This window comes from Antennarius striatus, chromosome 16 (assembly GCF_040054535.1).
Source record: "Antennarius striatus isolate MH-2024 chromosome 16, ASM4005453v1, whole genome shotgun sequence".
Taxonomy (NCBI): domain Eukaryota; kingdom Metazoa; phylum Chordata; class Actinopteri; order Lophiiformes; family Antennariidae; genus Antennarius; species Antennarius striatus.
Window position 1 is genome coordinate 2,571,347 of NC_090791.1, and position 16,977 is coordinate 2,588,323.

General features: G+C 45.6%; 1 protein-coding gene across 1 annotated transcript; it reads left to right on the forward strand.

Annotated features, from left to right (window-relative positions):
• Positions 1-4,590: 4,590 nt before the first annotated feature.
• si:ch211-198m17.1 (uncharacterized) lies at positions 4,591-13,905 on the forward strand. Its single transcript, XM_068336313.1, has 17 exons — positions 4,591-4,632; positions 4,806-5,122; positions 6,254-6,465; positions 6,644-7,228; positions 7,931-8,872; positions 9,358-9,558; positions 9,850-9,948; positions 10,047-10,156; positions 10,239-10,297; positions 10,390-10,526; positions 10,653-10,790; positions 11,419-11,461; positions 11,602-11,639; positions 11,722-11,809; positions 11,951-12,143; positions 12,695-12,718; positions 13,050-13,905. Exons 1-17 carry the CDS (start codon positions 4,591-4,593, stop codon positions 13,176-13,178), a joined length of 3,357 nt encoding a protein of 1,118 aa, XP_068192414.1. The 3' UTR covers positions 13,179-13,905.
• Positions 13,906-16,977: the final 3,072 nt, after the last annotated feature.

Consider the following 16,977-nt stretch of genomic DNA (forward strand, 5'->3'; position numbering starts at 1 on the left):
TTTTAAAATTTTTTATTAAAAATCTCCAGATTTCAAAATCTGTTATTAGAATTTTTACGACAAACAACCAAAATTCTTATTTTTTTTAAATTTAAGTTCAATTTCTTTTTGAAATATTTGATGACTTTTTTTTTATATCCACCCATCCATTTTACAACAATCTCATGACTTTTTTTTTAAATGTCTTTGTCTTTATTTTAACCTTTGCTCAGATCAGAATGAAACTCGTATCTGTCGTTTCCATGACAACACATCAGCAGAGCTCACTTAGTTCTCTGTGATCGTTTCCCTTTTGTCCATCACTTCCTCTTCTGTAAAAAAACGATTTTATGATGAGATAAAACTTTATCAACACGTCCTAATTATTTACGACGTGTTCATTCGAGATAGCGTCGGCTCAGGAGGACGCGTTCAAGGTTTTTAATGTCTTTAGATCAGATCGTAATCCTGAATCTGAAGGTCTCCGGCTTTAATGAACTCAAAGACTCCTGATCGTAACGACGGATCGTCGTTACGATCCGTCTGGCAGCTCAGCTAGTTCTTAGCATGCTAACATTTGTTTTTGGCGGGTTTTGTTTGGCGAGGACGAAGGTTTTACATCAGGAATGGATATGAGCATTTATTTACAACACAACATTCCGTAGCCTAGCAACCACCAGTAGAATGTCATCATGACATCACAAGATCTTAGCGATGAAAAGCTATCAGAGGCTTGTGGAAAAGTTGCACCATAAACTCTAGTTTAATTAATCATCAGCTACAATTTCACAATAGAAACTGGACAAGGTCGTCCGTGTCCGAGCCCCGCCCTGAACGCGAGTCCGAGCCCCGCCCTGAACGGCGAGTCTTCTGTCATTGTGAAAGTGTGTGAAACCTGATGCAACCGTCTTGATCAGTGATGTCATCACTCAAGATCCCAGGAATCTGTCAACTTTCCATTCTAATGGCCACACACACACACACACACACACACAAACACACACACACACACACACACACACACACACACACACACACGCACACACACACGCGGCTGATAAGGCTGTTTATGACAGTGTACACACCATCAGAGTTCAAGCAACTCGCTTATTGTCCAGTGGTCCTGGCGCTGACGCCGGTGTGACCCCTGGCTAACATAGTGACCCCAAACAGGACGCCAGTTTTCTGTAAAGCCAAAGAAATCTCAAAATGTTAGTTGACAAAACTCCAGCTTTTATTAGTTCAGCTGAAGTTAGGACTGAGGTGGACGCAAAAATGCAACCTACCGCAGCTGGCATGAAAAAAATCCCAGAATGCTTTGCGAACAGAAGCAGCGTGACAGTCATGAATGCTAATGACTTCACCAATTACCATGACTAATATGTAAAATTCAGAGGAATACTTGATTACTGTTGGTGAGGGTGGGGTTAAAAAAGAATTATGCGTCAGTGAACACGCCGCTCTAACGTGAACGGGTCAACTGATTACCTAGGTGTGACATTAATCCAGCTCTTAGGTGATTCAGATTATAATTGATTTATAACCTTAATCTGGAGGAGCATCAAACGCTGAACCAACCTGTCTGCTTGTGTTGAACGGCGATGTTCTCACGCCGCGTTGCTTCACGCTGAACTAATTTACAACCGTTCTAAAAATGTCACCCGTGTCTTTAAACGTCTGTCCAAACCTTTACCGATTGCTTCACAACTTCTTACACTCCCCATTATGGGAGTGTGTGTGTGTGTGTGTGCGTGTCAGACATCCATCACACTCTGCCTTCACAGGGCGTGTGGACTCTGTGGTTTTTCCACGCCACGAGGGCGTCGAGTTGCACTTGACCTCATATATTAGTCTGGTTGTTTTCTCGCCACTTCCTTGTGCTTTTGATACGACCTGCTGGAGAAAGCTGTTTGTTTAAGGCGTTGACCCGCCAGACATCCATCCCCGCCGCTGTAAAAGGCCTTTCAAAGCGTCCAGGCGAGGAGGAGGTGCCATCAGAGACCTCCTGCTGTCTGCGCCGCTGTCCTCTGGCGAACTCCCATCATCACAAAGCAAACAGGCGAGACGGGAATCGCCATGACTACAGGAAGGTCCGCCCTGTCAGATGGTCCGACTGAACTCAGTGCAGCAGGTCGGTGACGGGGTAACACTGATCGTCACGGCGACTCGGCAGGCTGTAATGACCACATCCATGTCAGTGTGAGATGACCACGCCTATTGAAACCATGTTTATTTGTGGTGTTAACTCAAAATCAAAAACAACAACAAAAAACTGTCCTCTTGAAAATCAAACAGTAAAAATATCAGTCCGATCTTATTGATAAGAAAAACACACAACCTTCGCTGTTGTGTTGACTTTGTGCAAGTCTTCATGTTTATTCTTGGTATCTGAGTCCACATGATCGAAATAGATTTTCAGCAGTTACTTCATTTGAACACATAAATAAAAGTAAATAAAAGAAAATTAAAGCATGTTGACAAAGATATTTTGGTTCCCGAGATGCGTGAACGTTTCTGCTGCTTCCCTCTGGTTCTAGCTAGTTTTGTGGCATTTTTATCATGTTTCATGTTTTTCACGTACATCTTTTGGATTTGAACAGAAATTGTGTTGCTGTTGTGACTTTGAGGTGACGTTCTGTACAACTTGTATCATTGTGTTTGACCATGTTTCCCCAGGAGAGACCAGTCAGACACTTTGAAAAAAAAATTTCTAATTTTGGTGGCAAAAATGAAAAAAATTTAAGTCAGATTCCATTAAATATTTTTTGTGTTTTCCTGTTGATTTTAGGTGAAAATATGACTACCACGACTACGGCCGTCCCTGATGGAGGAACAACGTTTGTCAATTCCACAGGAACTCCCACACCTGATGTGACGACAGTGACACAACTCACCACTCCTGCCTCCAGCGTCTCTCATCCCAGCACAGACACCGTCAAGAGCAACGTCACATTCTCAACCCCAACCCTCGCTTCAGGACCGACAAACAATCACAGAACTACAGCGACAATAACCGAACCAACAACCAACAGCACAGCTACAACTACACCCATGGTACCAACAACCAACAACACAGGGACAACTCCACCGATGGTACCTACAACCAACAGCACAGTGACAACTACACCCATGGTACCAACAACCAACAGCACAGGGACAACTCCACCCATGGTACCAACAACCAACAGCACAGGGACAACTACACCCATGGTACCAACAACCAACAGCACAGCTACAACTACATCCATGGTACCAACAACCAACAACACAGGGACAACTACACCCATTCTCCCAACAACCAACAGCACAGGGACAACTGCAGCCATGGTACCAACAACCAACAGCACAGGAACAACTACACCCATGGTACCAACAACCAACAGCACAGGTACAACTACACCCTTAGTACCAACAACTAACAGTACAGTTACAACTACACCCATGGTGCCTACAACCAACAGCACAGGTACAACTACACCCATGGTACCAACAACCAACAGCACAGGTACAACCACACCCATGATACCAACAACCAACAGCACAGGTACAACTACACCCATGGTACCAACAACCAACAGCACAGGGACAACTACACCCATGATCCCAACAACCAACAGCACAGGGACAACTACACCCATGATCCCAACAACCAACAGCACAGGGACAACTACACCCATGGTTCCAACAACCAACAGCACAGGTACAACTACACCCATGGTACCAATAACCAACAGCACAGGGACAACTACACCCATGGTACCAACAACCAACAGCACAGGTACAACGACACCCATGGTACCAACAACCAACAGCACAGCTACAACTACACCCATGATCCAAACAACCAACAGCACAGGGAAAACTACACCCATGTTACCAACAACCAACAGCACAGCTACAACTACACCCATGATCCAAACAACCAACAGCACAGGGAAAACTACACCCATGTTACCAACAACCAACAGCACAGTTACAACTACACCCATTCTCCCAACAACCAACAGCACAGGGACAACTACACCCATGATCCAAACAACCAACAGCACAGCGAAAACTACACCCATGGTACCAACAACCAACAGCACAGGTACAATGACACCCATGATACCAACAACCAACAGCACAGGTACAACGACACCCATGGTACCAACAACCAACAGCACAGCTACAACTACACCCATGATACCAACAACCAACAGCACTGGTACAACTACACCCATGGTACCAACAACCAACAGCACAGGGACAACTACACCTATTTTACCAACAACCAACAGCACTGGTACAACTACACCCATGTTACCAACAACCAACAGCACAGGTACAACCACACCCATGATACCAACAACCAACAGCACAGGTACAACTACACCTATGGTACCAACAACCAACAGCACAGGTACAACTACACCCATGGTACCAACAACCAACAGCACAGCTACAACTACACCCATGATCCAAACAACCAACAGCACAGGGACAACTACACCCATGATCCCAACAACCAACAGCACAGGGACAACTACACCTATTTTACCAACAACCAACAGCACTGGTACAACTACACCCATGGTTCCAACAACCAACAGCACAGGTACAACTACACCCATGGTACCAATAACCAACAGCACAGGGACAACTACATCCATGGTACCAACAACCAACAGCACAGTTACAACTACACACATTCTCCCAACAACCAACAGCACAGCTACAACTACACCCATTCTCCCAACAACCAACAGCACTGGTACAACTACACCCATGGTACCAACAACCAACAGCACAGGGACAACTACACCTATTTTACCAACAACCAACAGCACTGGTACAACTACACCCATGTTAGCAACAACCAACAGCACAGGTACAACCACACCCATGATACCAACAACCAACAGCACAGGTACAACTACACCTATGGTACCAACAACCAACAGCACAGGTACAACTACACCCATGGTACCAACAACCAACAGCACAGGTACAACCACACCCATGATACCAACAACCAACAGCACAGGGACAACTACACCCATTTTACCAACAACCAACAGTACAGGTACAACTACACCCATGGTACCAACAACCAACAGCACAGGTACAACCACACCCATGATACCAACAACCAACAGCACAGGTACAACTACACCCATGGTACCAACAACCAACAGCACAGGGACAACTACACCCATGATCCCAACAACCAACAGCACAGGGACAACTACACCTATTTTACCAACAACCAACAGCACTGGTACAACTACACCCATGGTTCCAACAACCAACAGCACAGGTACAACTACACCCATGGTACCAATAACCAACAGCACAGGGACAACTACACCCATGGTACCAACAACCAACAGCACAGGTACAACGACACCCATGGTACCAATAACCAACAGCACAGGGACAACTACACCCATGATACCAACAACCAACAGCACAGGTACAACTACACCCATGGTACCAACAACCAACAGCACAGCTACAACTACACCCATGATCCAAACAACCAACAGCACAGGGACAACTACACCCATGATCCCAACAACCAACAGCACAGGGACAACTACACCTATTTTACCAACAACCAACAGCACTGGTACAACTACACCCATGGTTCCAACAACCAACAGCACAGGTACAACTACACCCATGGTACCAATAACCAACAGCACAGGGACAACTACACCCATGGTACCAACAACCAACAGCACAGGTACAACGACACCAATGGTACCAACAACCAACAGCACAGCTACAACTACACCCATGATCCAAACAACCAACAGCACAGGGAAAACTACACCCATGTTACCAACAACCAACAGCACAGGTACAACTACACCCATTCTCCCAACAACCAACAGCACAGGGACAACTACACCCATTTTACCAACAACCAACAGCACAGGGACAACTACACCTATTTTACCAACAACCAACAGCACTGGTACAACTACACCCATGGTACCAACAACCAACAGCACAGCTACAACTACACCCATTCTCCCAACAACCAACAGCACAGGGACAACTACATCCATGTTACCAACAACCAACAGCACAGTTACAACTACACCCATTCTCCCAACAACCAACAGCACAGGGACAACTACACCCATGATCCCAACAACCAACAGCACAGGGACAACTACACCTATTTTACCAACAACCAACAGCACAGGTACAACTACACCCATTCTCCCAACAACCAACAGCACAGGGACAACTACACCCATGGTACCAACAACTAACAGCACAGGGACAACTACGTCCATGGTACCAACAACCAACAGCACAGGTACAACCACACCCATGATACCAACAACCAACAGCACAGCTACAACTGCACCCATGGTACCAACAACAAACAGCACAGGGACAACTACGTCCATGGTACCAACAACCAACAGCACAGGTACAACCACACCCATGATACCAACAACCAACAGCACAGCTACAACTGCACCCATGGTACCAACAACCAACAGCACAGGGACAACTACACCCATGATCCCAACAACCAACAGCACAGGGACAACTACACCTATTTTACCAACAACCAACAGCACAGGTACAACTACACCCATTCTCCCAACAACCAACAGCACAGGGACAACTACACCCATTTTACCAACAACCAACAGCACAGGTACAACTACACCCATGGTACCAACAACCAACAGCACAGGTACAACCACACCCATGATACCAACAACCAACAGCACAGCTACAACTACACCCATTCTCCCAACAACCAACAGCACAGGTACAACCACACCCATGATACCAACAACCAACAGCACAGCTACAACTACACCCATTCTCCCAACAACCAACATTACAGGGACAACTACACCCATGGTACCAACAACCAACAGCACAGGGACAACTACACCCATGGTACCAACAACCAACAGCACAGGGACAACTACACCCATGATCCCAACAACCAACGGTACAGGGACAACTACACCTATGGTACCTACAACCAACAGCACAGGGAAAACTACACCCATGGTACCAACAACCAACAGCACTGGTACAACTACACCCGTGGTACCAACAACCAACAGCACAGGTACAACGACACCCATGGTACCAACAACCAACAGCACAGCTACAACTACACCCATGATCCAAACAACCAACAGCACAGGGAAAACTACACCCATTCTCCCAACAACCAACAGCACAGGGACAACTACACCTATTTTACCAACAACCAACAGCACTGGTACAACTACACCCATGGTACCAACAACCAACAGCACAGCTACAACTACACCCATTCTCCCAACAACCAACAGCACAGGGACAACTACATCCATGTTACCAACAACCAACAGCACAGTTACAACTACACCCATTCTCCCAACAACCAACAGCACAGGGACAACTACACCCATGATCCCAACAACCAACAGCACTGGTACAACTACACCCATGGTACCAACAACTAACAGCACAGGGACAACTACGTCCATGGTACCAACAACCAACAGCACAGGTACAACCACACCCATGATACCAACAACCAACAGCACAGCTACAACTGCACCCATGGTACCAACAACCAACAGCACAGGTACAACTACACCCATTCTCCCAACAACCAACAGCACAGGGACAACTACACCCATTTTACCAACAACCAACAGCACAGGTACAATTACACCCATGGTACCAACAACCAACAGCACTGGTACAACTACACCCATGGTACCAACAACCAACAGCACAGGGACAACTACACCCATGGTACCAACAACCAACAGCACAGGGACAACTACACCCATGATCCCAACAACCAACAGCACAGGGACAACTACACCTATTTTACCAACAACCAACAGCACAGGTACAACTACACCCATGATCCCAACAACCAACAGCACAGGGACAACTACACCCATTTTACCAACAACCAACAGCACAGGTACAACTACACCCATGGTACCAACAACCAACAGCACAGGTACAACCACACCCATGATACCAACAACCAACAGCACAGCTACAACTACACCCATTCTCCCAACAACCAACAGCACAGGTACAACCACACCCATGATACCAACAACCAACAGCACAGCTACAACTACACCCATTCTCCCAACAACCAACATTACAGGGACAACTACACCCATGGTACCAACAACCAACAGCACAGGGACAACTACACCCATGGTACCAACAACCAACAGCACAGGGACAACTACACCCATGATCCCAACAACCAACGGTACAGGGACAACTACACCTATGGTACCCACAACCAACAGCACAGGGAAAACTACACCCATGGTACCAACAACCAACAGCACAGGTACAACTACACACATGGTACCAACAACCAACAGTACAGCTACAACTACACCCATGTTACCAACCACCAACAGCACAGGTACAACTACACCCATGGTACCTACAACCAACAGCACAGGGACAACTATACCCGTGTTACCAACAACCAACAGCACAGCTACAACTACACCCATGGTACCTACAACCAACAGCACAGGGACAACTACACCCATGGTACCAACAACCAACAGCACAGCTACAACTACACCCATGGTACCAACAACCAACAGTACAGGAGCTACTACACCCATGGTCCAAACAACCACTGGGACGGCTTCCACACCTGTACTAACTACAACTCCACTAACAAACTCCACTATCGCCTCTCCCGAGACTCCTGTTTCCACCACCCCCTCATCCTCCACCATCACCATGACAACTGGACCCCAATCCTCTTTACCTACCTTTATCTCTACCTCCAGCTCTGTCCCTCCAAACACCTCCCCAGGCAGTAGCACTGTAACCCCCACTGGAAATTCCACCACCCTTAGTCCCTCAACAGCAACCTCAGGAGGTAGGACTAACAGCATGATGTGTGACTGTGTGTGTTCTTACAAACTTAACTCACTAACATGCTGGTATGATCTATTCATTGAGGAAGAGCTAAAGCTGCACATGTCGTCTTATAAGAGTACTTTTTTCTTTTAAATTCAGATATTTTTAAATTGCTTTTATGTCAAGTAAACATTCAAAGTTGTTTTTACGATGTCTCCAAAAACTGATTGGTAAAAAGCTTCCAAATGAATGTCAGTATCCTTCATAGAAGGAAATTTAGCTTAAATATATGCTGTCCCCAGCAGTGAAGACAAATATTGAATCAATGACAGATCTACAATGGTATCATTTGGGATTAATAGTAAATATCAATGCTCTTATAATGTTGTCCTGTGCAGCTTTGTGGCGAATAATGTTTTGTACATAAAATCAGAATCCCTTGATGCTTTGTTTTCTCATTAAATATCTTCAGACTGATTTTGTCTTATATTTTTTACGTTACAGTGACAAACACAACAGAACCTACCATTAACCCAACTAGTGGCAGTACAGCATCCACATCCACTGTCACTCCAGCCACCACCAGCACCGTGACCACTCTCGGCCCAGATACCCCCACCCCCAGCACCGTGACCACCCTCGGCCCAGATACCCCCACCCCCACCCCCACCGTCAACACGACAACCCCACCAATCACAGTCTTAGGTTTGTACCTTTTAGCAAACACAGCATCGCTTTCAGGTGTTAAAATGGACGTCAGCTCCTCGTTTAGTGTTTCTTTCTTGGTTTACTCTCTCAGCTCACCTGCACACCACAAAACAGCAGTTAGCATAGCATGTAGCAACCAACTTTCTAAAGATCTAAATATTTTCTTCTGGCACAGAAAGAAACTTTAAATGTAGTTCATTGTGAAAGTTGTTTGTCATGCTGACTTTGTATTGATGTTATATGTCTGCCAAATTTAAATGCTTAAATCACATTTTTTCCACGTCTCAGTTTGTCCCGCTGTCCCGTGTCCACCGGAATCTGTCTGTCTCAACGGAACTTGTCAGTGTCTCTCCGGGACGTTCATGCAGAATGGCCGTTGTGAACCAGGTAAGAAAATCCCTCTTTTATCTGTGATCAGAGAAGAAGTCATAACCCAGTGGTGCCTTTGAGAATCTTTACATTCTTTTGTCCACCTCCTCATTCAGCCCAAGTCTTCCCAGGAGACATTCATTTCCCCCACTTGACATTTCAAACAGAAATGAGCAACAGGTCTTCTGCGATATTCCGGAGTACGGCGGCTGACATCTCGGCAGCGGTTTGTTGTTTTCTCTCTTTGAATGTCTTGATGAAACTCTCCTCCGACTGTTACTGAATCGTATTTTAATTCTGTTTCACAGATCGAAGAAGTCCTGAAAGATCAGCAAGGCTTCAGGCGAACAGAAGTCGTGCAGCTCATGTGAGTCTTTTCTCTTTCAGACAGATTCTGTGTCACGTTACAAAACCTTGACTCCTTTTTTTTTTTTTTGGTGCCTCTCTGTAAACCTTCAGACCAGGAAGTGTGCAAGCACTCATCAATAACATCTTTGAAGACACCACCGTCAGTCAAGAGATGGTTGCTGAGATAATCAACAAAGCGATAGAGAACACAGATTCAAACGGATTCTTGGCTAACGCTACATTTAACGGTAATGCACTGAATGCGCCACAGCAAGGCTAACGAGAGCCGGCCCATCTTCGTAGACCACTGAAGGGCCAATGAATCGGGACGCAGCTTCTACACCTTCATATGTTTCCTGTCTTCTATGTCTCAGGTACAAACCTGTGTGTGGACGGACCCGTGAGGCCCTGTGATGTCATAACCACATCATGCACGTTCACTAACGGAGTAGCCCTTTGCTCATGCTTAAGCGGCTACGTCTCCAACGTGTACTCAAACACCAGCTGCAGAGGTACAGAAAAAAAAACCACGCTTGAAGCTTTAATTTTTCTCAGCTTTATATTCTCGACGGTATTCTGCTGTCATGGCATCATAAATCCACAGTCTTGTGTTTGGAGCATAAAAGTCTTCTAATCGGCTGTGAAAACAGCCGCGACAAAAACGTTTTAACCTCCCTGAGATACTTTTGAGAAAACAAGGGGGAGAAACAACGGGGAGCGAGACGCCAAGACAAGGTCAAGAACTGTGGCCTTTTCTGCATGCCGACCCTTTGGCACTTACCTCATTTATCTCTCTAATTTATTTCTTTTTAATGAGGTTGTCTCCGTGGAGACATGTAAAAGAATCACAGCTTTCTTTTTTGTGACCCAGGAGATCAGCTATAAGAAGATTTAATAGAGAATACGTCTTTCTAACAGACTCTCCATAGAATCTCTTTCCCAGGGGGGGTAAAAACAGCCATAATGTACAGTGATGTGCATATTTGTCATGTAGCTTCTGGTTTAAAAGCCTCTCATTGTGCTCATGTTTGTATTCCATGTGCAGCAAAGGCAGACAAACGTGTCCTAGTTCCTGAAACTGTAGCCGGATCTTTTGCGTGAAACTTCGCGTGTTTGAACGTTTAATGTTTGTCTTTGCAGCGTGTCCAAGTGGAGAGAGAGCTGTGGACAACACATGCGAACCGTAAGTACACATTTTAAATTTGAATTTGGTTTGTTGGTCAGTGTGTGTTTTCTATATGATGTAGCTCCCCCTAGTGGCTGCAGTGTGAAACTCCACTCTCCTTCTTCCTAACATGCAGATTGCTCTTTTTTGTCTTTCAGTTGTCGGTTTGGATATTCTGGCTTCAACTGCAATGACTGTGAGTAACTTCATGGTTGAGAAGTAGCAGTGGTGGCGCTAGCGGTTAAGTGCTAACCCCTACATGTTTGGTGTGTCCACAGCGGCTCTGTTGGCGGTGGTGGTCATCTCTTGCGTCGTGGGAGGAGTTCTCCTCATCGTTGTCCTGGCTGTGCTGGCGTACATCTGCTGGTGAGATGCTCGCAGCCACACCAACATTCATACTGACTACTATTCTACAAAGATGTCGATCCTACACTGCCGAAGAGCTAACGATTTAGCTGTTAATTTGCAATCTGAAGTCGTTTACGTTCCCTTTTGTCCGGTCATCAGGAGGGTATGCTCAAAGAGCGACCCGGACTACGACAGCAGTCCGTATGCCTCAGATGGTGTGAACCTGACCTTCCCCAGCATCACCCCCATCCCCCGCGCCTCCACCAACTGGGACGAGTCTCCTCCCATGGAGATGACGAGTCGTGGAAGTGCCGGAAACCTGACAAACAACGATCACCAAAACAATGGACGGGTGAGTTAACACACAAACATATCAGAGCAGGTCTGACTGATTTTTAATGTTCTGTTGGGGAACCCTGGGTCCCGACACCAGGTGGACGTTCTGCACCTTACCAGGGAAAGGAACAACTTGAGGAACGCAGCAAAGGGCTCAAGGTGCTGACCTGGTCTTAGAACCTTCAAGACTTCTTCGGCTAATTCTTACCGATTCCATTGGACTCTGTTTTGGAGTCAGGTCGCCACCTTTAGCTCTTCCACATGGTCTAGTTAATCTATGAGGTCATATCATTTTGCATCGACTGATGACAACAGCACAGAGCTAACACCTAGTTTCTAAAAGCCTCTTGGATTCTCGTCTCCTTCGTGTCTCACGGTCAAGAACCAGACAAACAGCCAATGTAGGATCAATGAAAAAAAGGGAATTCCTTGCAGAACATTGTTTTGTAAAGTCATTCCACCCGTTTCCGTGCCACGGCGGCTAATCATTGTACGATACTAGCACGTAGCTCACTCCCATGCTTTCTTCTTTGCCTGACTCCCGGTGTGCTATTTTGTGGTTTTCAGCCAAAACATAGAGGATGGAAAAAGGTAACGTTATGAATTTAGTGTCTGACTTCACGGGTTCACGGTGTGAGGAAATTTTCAGGGTGACGGGAAGCTTGACAAAAGATTGTTTTCAGGGAAGATCTTTTGATAGACTCATAAAATCCTGACTGTGCTTCCAATCGTTTCACTCAATCTGGTCGCTGATCGTTTTCAGCCAATGATGATGGTGACTCTCTCAGCAGGAATATTCTTTTGAATCTACATGGGTGAATGACTTCTGGAATGTTTTGCATGTTTTGCATGGGTATTTTTATTTTACCACAACCGTCTGAACATCTGAACGACTAACACACTGACTTCTATAACTTTTCAGACTGGATCATATGACCTCAGACCAGAGGGAATGAAGACCTTCACGGGTAAAACGCCATCCCGCTACTCCTACCTGGTCCAGGGCCACGAGAACCCCTACTTCCTGCCGGAAGACGAGAGGAGAAAGTGATCGGAATGAATCCACGTCGGAATGGACATGCATTCCCAACAAAATCCCCCGATATGATTCTGGGGGGGTCTGGAGGACGACCCCCTGAGCAGGACGGGGTTATTTAAACACATTTGAACTTGCTTGGATCAAAAACAAATCAGGAACAGCTGAAGAAGAGATTCATTCCAAGGAGCTAGAACATTTCGGCGGCGGCACCACGTCGGTGTGTGAACGGTGCTGATTGTTACCACTAGATGTCACTGTGGCTCAGCGTAACGTTTCTTCTGTTTTTCTCTAAAGTTAATTAGTTTCTACTTTTGTAGTCTTTTATGATCAAGATTTTTTATTGCTCATTGCACTAAAGTGTGTGTTAAGTTTACCTCTCCAATCAAATGCAAAATGAATGTTGACTTTCATGAGCTATGAGATCATTTTCTTATAATTTAAAGGTAAATATTTGTATAACTGAAGGGGCTGGATCCCTGGTTTGGGGTATTTTAAAGAGATTTATATTATTATATATTATGTTAGACAGTAAAAGCTGCACTTGCACAATGTGCCTGTTTTATCGGTCCGTTTGACAAGTAGGTAACATGCTAACTGGTGACGACGCCCGTCTCCCAGATGTGCCATTCATGACTTGTATACACTCCTCTTGTACGTAATTATTTACGGTTTTTATAAATAATTGATGATCTTTTGCCGAATGACGTGTGTGAGAGAGTGCATAAGAAATAAATTAATTTGAACACACCCATCTTGCGTCTCATTGCTAATGGATGCAGTCGATTTATCGACCCCTATTTTTGACTTCTGGGGTTTTACATCAGTGCCGCCATCTGTGAAATCCTGGTTGACATTTGAATGTTATTTACTTTGATTTGACTGATGAAGCCGTTCAGGTTGAGATATTGGGGAGGGTGGGGTTCAAAAAATACAGGGCAGTACCTGAACTGACCTGCAGAGGGAACTGGGGGACTTTCCCCACATAGGAGGATGGATGGATGAATGGATGGAGACAATCATGGGCTTAAGTTCATACACTCTATATTTACACTTGATGACCCAACCTGTTAAGGCAGGCTGATGTTTGGCCCCCAGGGCCTCCCTCCAGGTTGGGTGGGGGCGCTAACGAGCTAGGATATGCCAGCAAAACCAGGGAGGAAGAAGGAAGACCAGTGACCCCAGAAGTTTCATGATTGTTTCATGAGGAAGAAAGAGATCCAAACAAGAGGGAAAGAATCACGTGACTCGTCAGCTGGTTCTTAAACCAGGAAGTTCATCTGGAATAAGTCAGGTTCTTATCCCAACCTCCTGGGATTAGATATTTGTAATGTTTTTCATTCCTGTTGCTGAGTTGTTTTTTCTTCAAGCTCCACCAACCTCATCTATAAATTGAATAACGATGCCGGTGTGGCTCATTCTGCCGACGGCGGCGGCAGCTGAGGGCTGATGGGATTGCTCTCAGAGGACGGACCGATGCTGCAGCCGATGGAGCGACGAGTTGTTGAGAAATTTTGTGTTGGTGTTTGCGTGGAACCGTCGTGCTGATGTTCCATCAGGAGCTTGTAGGAGGAGATTTGGAGTGTCGGTGGGAAAATTCAGGCTTTTCCAGGCCTTCATCTTGGCCACTGGGTGGCGGGACGACCACAACAACAGGAATCATTTCGGAAACATTTTTGCTTGACTCCCAAGAAAGAACATAAAACCAGTTAATCGAAATAAATAAATAAAAAACCCGAATAATGATGAAAACATCTGAGAGGAACAAAAGGAACGTCTGTCTTTCCAGACTGGGCAGCAGAACTACGGAAGCCTTTAGCGGACAGTCTTTGGGACGCGAGCCAGGTTGGGCTGGTCAAACGTGAGCTGATGCTTCCTCTTCCTCTGGTTCTATGGAGTCAGACTGAAGAACGTAATTTACTTCCCACAATGAAATTATGAGACATTTAGCAGGAGCCAGATCTCAAATAACAGGTTCCATCTCTATCTGGTTAGGAGTCCTGATGGAATCCTAACCAGATAGAGACGGAACGGAGCGCTCAACCACTTCCTGTCAGGTTTCACCTTTCAGGGCGGGAACTTTTCTTTAATTCCCATCAAATCAAACTGGATCTTGGATCTGGGATGGTTTCTGTGCAGGAATGCCTCGTGTTCCCTCCCCACCGCCGGCCTCCAGCTGCGGTTCATCCCTTCTTCCCACAGCTGACCGATCGATCGACCACTTAGCGGCCGTGAGCTGCACACAACCCGGTCACCTGACCCCCTGGGGGTCTGGGGATGGGCTCGCAGTCCGATCAGCATCGAGCCGCCAAGGTGAGACAGCCGGACTGGACCACCGAGCGGAGGAACTTCCTGTCTGAGGGGGCTGACCGTGGAGGGGGCAGGGAGAAAGGGGGTAAGGGGGGGGTATGTTTCCAGATTTCCACACAGTTATTGATCCGGTCTCCAGCTCCAGTAACGGTCCACCGGAGACATCTGGAACGGTTCCAAGAACCGCAGGTGAAGACACACCTGAGACCGTTCTGTCCAGGGGAAGATGGAGTGACCACATCTTCCTCTCCTCCTCTTCCTCTCCTCCTCTTCCTCTCTTTCACACAGGAGGCTGTAATTCACTTCCACTAATGCTGCCCTGCTGCAGCCACTGAAGTAAATCAAATAAAATTAAGAAACATTTCCCAGCATCTCAAGTAACACCAGCCAAAAAAAAAAGAAGGTAAAGGTCCTCCACACTCAGAAGGAGAGCAGGATGGATGGAGCAAAGACCGGAGAACGGAGAGAGTCCGTTTAAAATGTTTGTTTCGCAGAAATTTTTGTTGTCTTTGTTGTAATTTTACAACTAAAGATATCGATCATGTTTCAAGTAGGAAGGTGAGGAGAGAGATCACCTGATGCTGTTCTGCTGATTCATGTTTCATTCCAGTGTTCTGCTCTGTCGCTACGAGAGACGAGAGGAACCTCCTGCTCCCCCCGTCACCGAGGACATCGGGCGACTCCTCCTGAACAGATGTCTCTGAACACATTTGGCTGAAGACCCAAAAAGATCTCTTCTGTAATTAAAGAGGATATTTGGAGGACAAATGGTTCAATAGATTTATTATACTGGGGCTAAAACAAATAATATCTAATAATATCTAATATATATAATAATAAAACAATAAACCCAAAGAAATTTATTAATTATCTATAAAATACAAACTAAAAAACTCATTAAAAAACATTAGAAAATAAAATTAAAACACACCGATGTGGAATAAAGAGCATCTGTCCCTTCTGTGTCCCCTGAGAGGGGAGGACCCCCCACCCTCAAAGACAGCCTGGAAACACCCATCATTATCATGTGAATGCAGGAGCCAAGTGGAGGGCTGTGTGTGTGTGTGTGTGTTCACTGGATGAACCAGAACAAGTGGGAGGGGCCTCCCTATTGTTGGGGGCCGGTTTCCATGTCCAATTAGCCGCCGCAACAAGCTAGAAAAAAAAAAGGTTTCGGCAAGAAACAAAATTAATGATGAAATTTGATTCTTTTGATAAATTTGATCCTGTAAATCCAATAAATAATAATATTAAATCTAATAAAACTACAATAGTCTTTTATTTTTTGACCTCTGGGGGGCAGCATCGAGCTCTAAAAGGTGCAAAACCTGACAAATGGCCACCAGTTAAATCCTGACGCGAAATAAATAGACGACAGTGTAACCATGAAATGCGGCTAAGTGTAAGCATTATCTGTTAGCACAGTTAGCCACACAGCTAGCGGTGCTGTTAGCCAAATGCTAGGTTTGACTTTCCAGGCAGATTTTAACACTTTAGATGCTGG

Bases quoted from the DNA above. Each gene is read 5' to 3' on its own strand.
- si:ch211-198m17.1 (XM_068336313.1), top strand. From the start codon at position 4,591: ATGGTACCAATAACCAACAGCACAGGGACAACTACATCCATG. The intron at 10,157-10,238 runs GTTTGTTGTTTT...TCTGTTTCACAG, and splicing joins CGGCTGACATCTCGGCAGCG to ATCGAAGAAGTCCTGAAAGA. The intron at 12,144-12,694 runs GTGAGTTAACAC...TGTGGTTTTCAG, and splicing joins ATCACCAAAACAATGGACGG to CCAAAACATAGAGGATGGAA.